At 47.8% G+C, this 6,000-nt stretch overlaps 1 protein-coding gene across 2 annotated transcripts in view; it reads left to right on the top strand.

Annotated features, from left to right (window-relative positions):
• LOC123752476 (tubulin beta-4B chain) overlaps positions 1 to 6,000 on the top strand; it is a 70,026-nt gene that overhangs the window by 46,423 nt on the left and 17,603 nt on the right. For both annotated transcript variants that reach the window (XM_069313428.1, XM_069313427.1), the window contains exon 2: positions 4,242 to 4,359. In XM_069313428.1, coding sequence (XP_069169529.1) covers positions 4,242 to 4,359 — 118 coding nt within the window. The remainder of the gene's footprint in view (positions 1 to 4,241; positions 4,360 to 6,000) is intronic.

Below are 6,000 nucleotides of genomic sequence, written 5' to 3'. Positions count from 1 at the left end.
GTTGTGGGAGCCAGGGCGGCCTTACAGGTGCAGGCACCAGTTGACCTGTCACTGTGGTGGTGGTGGGTGTTGTGGGAGCCAGGGCGGCCTTACAGGTGCAGGCACCAGTTGACCTGTCACTGTGGTGGTGGTGGTGGTGGGTGTTGTGGGAGCCAGGGCGGCCTTACAGGTGCAGGCACCAGTTGACCTGTCACTGTGGTGGTGGTGGTGGTGGGTGTTGTGGGAGCCAGGGCGGCCTTACAGGTGCAGGCACCAGTTGACCTGTCACTGTGGTGGTGGTGGTGGGTGTTGTGGGAGCCAGGGCGGCCTTACAGGTGCAGGCACCAGTTGACCTGTCACTGTGGTGGTGGTGGTGGGTGTTGTGGGAGCCAGGGCGGCCTTACAGGTGCAGGCACCAGTTCACATTAACAGGTTGTGGAGGGTTGGCAAGTGTGGAGGTTATTGGACATTATATTGTGCCACAATAGCGCAATTCGACCTAGTCTATGGAACTCGCTCCCTAGTGAATTGAAAAACTGTAAAACTTTTGCCTTATTTAAAAGCAAAACCAAAAAGTACCTAACTTCATCTATTTAGTTTCCTACACTGAGCTTTAAATTTGCTCTGTACCTAGTGGTACCCAATCTCCTAATTTTTATGTAATATCAAACAACCTTATCATTGTGTTCATTGCTGTCTTCTTTTATGTGCTAGCCATATGCTGTATTGTGACTACCAATTTTTGTCAACTACCATTCAAGCTGTCATTGCAATCAATCTTATATTGTTTCTGCTGTATTGTGCCTACCAATTTGTTGTCAACTACCATTTTAAGCTGTCATTGCAATCAATCATAGCTACCTATGTGCTTTAATATACTGTACCTATAATTTTCTCTCATCTTTTTTTTTTTCATTCCATGTAATCTGTTATCATTTTTTTGTCTATAAATTTTGCAAGTATTTACCTCCTTAAAATTTTCTTAGATTAAGGACCTGCCCGAAACGCTGCGCGTGCTAGTGGCTTTACAAGACTGTAATTACCATAATTGTATCCTCACATTCCTTATGTACATTCTTGTATATGCATAAATAAATAAATAAATAAATAAACAATTGTCGCCATCTTTCCGACTCTTGGTACACGTGAGACAAGTCTCCAATTATCAGGCTAATGCCAGCTGCCCCAGTCTTGGCAAACCAGACATGCCTGCCGAGTTTCCCCTGAAACACATTATAGTCATATTTTGAAGAGTTGAATTATGTCACTGAGCGTTGGCAGGGAAATATGGCCGTCGTTCTCACCCCCGGCTGTAATACAAGGTGTTTATGCTGCAGCTTGACTTGCACTTAGACCGTGGCCTGCGCAACAGTGTCAGTCTTTTGTGCCAGCCATTACCCTGCATGTCTTAGTGGTCAGGATGGGAGTCAACATGGGGGTGGTGATGGGGCTGTAGACAAGTTAAAGCTTTCTCTCCACTCTACCCCTACCCTCTACTTCTCTCCATTCTACCCCTACCCTCTACTTCTCTCCATTCTACCCCCTACCCCCTACTTCTCTCCATTCTACCCCCTACCCTCTACTTCTCTCCATTCTACCCCCTACTTCTCTCCATTCTACCCCCTACCCTCTACTTCTCTCCATTCTACCCCCTACCCTCTACTTCTCTCCATTCTACCCCATACCCTCAACTTCTCTCCATTCTACCCCCTACCCTCTACTTCTCTCCATTCTACCCCCTACCCTCAACTTCTCTCCATTCTACCCCTACCCTCTACTTCTCTCCATTCTACCCCTACCCTCTACTTCTCTCCACTCTATCCCTACCCTCTACTCCTCTCCATTCTACCCCCTACCCTCTACTTCTCTCCATTCTACCCCTACCCTCTACTTCTCTCCACTCTACCCCCCCTCACCCTCTACTTCTCTCCCCGTCTACCCCCCCATCACCCTCTACTTCTCTCCCCGTCTACCCCCCCATCACCCTCTACTTCTCTCCCCGTCTACCCCCCCATCACCCTCTACTTCTCTCCCCGTCTACCCCCCCATCACCCTCTACTTCTCTCCCCGTCTACCCCCCCATCACCCTCTACTTCTCTCCCTGTCTACCCCCCCATCACCCTCTACTTCTCTCCCCGTCTACCCCCCCATCACCCTCTACTTCTCTCCCCGTCTACCCCCCCATCACCCTCTACTTCTCTCCCCGTCTACCCCCCCATCACCCTCTACTTCTCTCCCCGTCTACCCCCCCATCACCCTCTACTTCTCTCCCCGTCTACCCCCCCATCACCCTCTACTTCTCTCCCCGTCTACCCCCCCATCACCCTCTACTTCTCTCCCCGTCTACCCCCCCATCACCCTCTACTTCTCTCCCCGTCTACCCCCCCATCACCCTCTACTTCTCTCCCCGTCTACCCCCCCCATCACCCTCTACTTCTCTCCCCGTCTACCCCCCCCATCACCCTCTACTTCTCTCCCCGTCTACCCCCCCATCACCCTCTACTTCTCTCCCCGTCTACCCCCCCATCACCCTCTACTTCTCTCCCCGTCACCCTCTACTTCTCTCCCCGTCTACCCCCCCCATCACCCTCTACTACCCCTCTACTTCTCTCCCCGTCACCCTCTACTTCTCTCCCCGTCTACCCCCCCCATCACCCTCTACTACCCCTCCACCCCCCCCCCATCACCCTCTACTACCCCTCCACCCCCCCCATCACCCTCTACTACCCCTCCACCCCCCCCCATCACCCTCTACTACCCCTCCACCCCCCCCCCCATCACCCTCTACTACCCCTCCACCCCCCCCCCCATCACCCTCTACTACCCCTCCACCCCCCCCCCCATCACCCTCTACTACCCCTCCACCCCCCCCATCACCCTCTACTACCCCTCCACCCCCCCCCCCCCCATCACCCTCTACTACCCCTCCACCCCCCCCCCCCCATCACCCTCTACTACCCCTCCACCCCCCCCCATCACCCTCTACTACCCCTCCACCCCCCCTCCATCACCCTCTACTACCCCTCCACCCCCCCTCCATCACCCTCTACTACCCCTCCACCCCCCCCCCCATCTCCTCGGGGACATTAACTGTCACCATATGCTGACACAGTGAAGGAAGGGTTGTAGGGGGGGGGGGGAGGAAGGAGTAGCCACCCTTCTGCAAGTGGAAGAGTTGACTGCTGGGCCAAGGTTTACCACCACTACTCTCTGGACTATATCTTTAACACATCTCTAACCCTATCCAGGGAGGACAGAAGAAAATGTATATATGCTGGTTAGCAGTGTATATGTGTGGCTACGTCTGTGGTAGAAAATAATTATAATAATAAAGCTACCCTCTGGTAGTTCAACGGGTGAGGCCACTATTGTATACATGCTATACATAAGCTGGGAATTTGTTTGTGCATATACTCAGCATGTGCAAATTCAGATTAAATGCTCCTTGACCCGCAAGAACTCATTGCTAACCCAGCATAATTGAAGTTCCTCATATGGGGGTTTAGGAGGTGGGGTAAGAAACCTACCTGGATCATATGGGGGTTTAGGAGGTGGGGTAAGAAACCTACCTGGATCATATGGGGGTTTAGGAGGTGGGGTAAGAAACCTACCTGGATCATATGAGGGTTTAGGAGGTGGGGTAAGAAACCTACCTGGATCATATGGGGGTTTAGGTGGTAGGTAAAGAAACCTACCTGAATCATATGGGGGTTTAGGTGGTAGGTAAAGAAACCTACCTGAATCATATGGGGGTTTAGGTGGTAGGTAAAGAAACCCCTATGACCTTGAAACTGAACTGATTCCCAAAAGTGAAGAGGTTCTAACATTCAATATGAACCTTCAATAATAAGCTTGAAGTGAGACGAGTGTTCTGTTTGATGTACTGTATTTTAAATTTGAACAATTGCATTTACATGAAAAATATTTCTCCATTTGAATATTGTACACCTTGGCATTATTGATATATGTGCAGTACTTGTCACCATTAAATGAACAAATCCACAAGGGCCATGACGAGGATTCGAACCTGCGTCCGGGAGCATCCCAGACACTGCCTTAATCGACTGAGCAACGACAGGGTAAATCATCAAAGGTTCGAATCCTCGTCACGGCCCTTGTGGATTTGTTCATATGATGCATCACGTTAGTGTGATCTCTGTGTGTGTTGTCACCATTAGTTTCATTGCCACCAATTGAGATGTTTATGATGTAACTTCGGAGATGGTGTTAGATTTTGTTGCTCACAGTGTAAATTGTTGCAGTTTTGGGAGGTGATCAGCGATGAGCATGGCATCGACCCAGTGGGGCAGTTCGTCACTGTGGGTGAAAACAGTGTGATGCAGCTAGAGAGGATTAACGTCTACTACAACGAGGCCTCGGGTATGCTGGAATGATCGGTTATTGTTTTAACTTGAATATCTAAACTGTCATGTAATGTCTATTTGAACTCCAATGCTGCATTAGGTTTCACTTTCGTAATTTCATTTAAATAAAATGTTGACATTGTTCTTGGGTCACTTTGAATGCATGTTACCGAATTGCTTTATGGATTTTGAGAGAGATTAACAATATTTATCTCGGACTATCTCGCCAATTAAGTATTAAAATTAATCCCATGTTTATTTGTAACATTCCTGCCCTATTTCCTCTCCCCAGCATTACGATGAAATCATTTGTCTCCACCACTTGCTTAAAGATGCTGTTGATGAATATTATCATTTAAGTAAACGCCCATACAATGAAGACTTAAGGGGAAAATTAAAGTAGGGAGGTAGATTTGTTGTAACTGACTCCGTGGTAATGGTAAATTCAACAAAATTTAGCTGGAGTACAGTAAGAAGCTGCCTTGCAAGATGCGGTTATTGTTATTTTTGGAGATTTTGCGAGAAAATGCTGTAGTGGGATTAGAAATATATATATAAAATAACACAAGACTGGATCAATTGGCGAATAAAATAAATTGGGCAAGACATTTAAAATAGTAATTGACTTGGATTTGTAAAGGTAATGGGGTTGGTAAATAGGTGGGCCTATAACTTTGGAGACAAGAAAATGTATGGAAGTGGGAATTAAATGTACAAATGAGGGTTCAGTAAGAAAGTGCTGGGTGTGTTAAAGGGGCAGAGAAATTTTGAAGGTGTGTAGGAAGGAGTTAGAAGGCTAACTGAAGGGCACACTCTTCAGCTAGTTGTACTGGCCCAGTAAACATAGAGTACTAGGGGCGGGAGTGAGGAGTGCAAATGGTATTGAGGAGCAGGTTTTTTCAGGCTCGCAACCTTTTTCAGGAGCAGGCTCTGCACCTCAAGTGGTATAGAGAAGCAGAGCATTTGTGCTCCCCATCCTTAACCTGGCAATGAGAGAAAAAGGCGCTGTTAGGGATAGGAGGCTGGGTGTTTCGTGGCAAGATGGCAGTGGAGTGACTGGTGGGCAAGCAGGGAAAAGGAAGGCAGAGGGCTCTTGCATGCACTTGAGTACCCACAATGCATGCGAGGTAACAAACCCTGCCCCTAATGTAGCCAAACAGCAGAAACATGCATTGCACTACTCATAAAAGGTGCTCTCTCTCAAACATGCTTGGAACATCACATGGTCCTGCAGGCACTTATTTTATCTAGGTCCATATGAAAGGCATGAGAATCATCTAGGTTTCGTATCTTATTTAGTAGCTTAACATCATCAGCAATCATGTTCATATAATTCTGTATTCCTTTTGGTCGATCATTTATGTAGACAATGAACATTACTGGTGTAAGAACTGAACCCTGTGGTACTCCGCTAGTAACTTTCCTAATTACTGCCCTCATCTGCCAGTTGGAACACTGTTCATCCATGTCAGCAGTCTCCCTGTCACCCCTCCAGCATGTTGCAGTTTCCAAAACACTCTTGTGTGGGACACACTCAAAAGCATTTTTTTTAGGTCCTGATACATCGTCAACCCAGCGATCTCTCCAATATGTAGAATGAATCTGTGGCTGTATCGTAAAAAATTAATTATCCAAGTGTAAAATTACAGTACAGTAC

The sequence above is a fragment of the Procambarus clarkii genome, chromosome 75 (genome assembly GCF_040958095.1).
Source record: "Procambarus clarkii isolate CNS0578487 chromosome 75, FALCON_Pclarkii_2.0, whole genome shotgun sequence".
NCBI classification, from domain to species: Eukaryota; Metazoa; Arthropoda; class Malacostraca; order Decapoda; family Cambaridae; genus Procambarus; species Procambarus clarkii.
The sequence above is the reverse complement of the archived record's forward strand: the minus strand, read 5'-3'. Positions and strand labels throughout refer to the sequence as shown.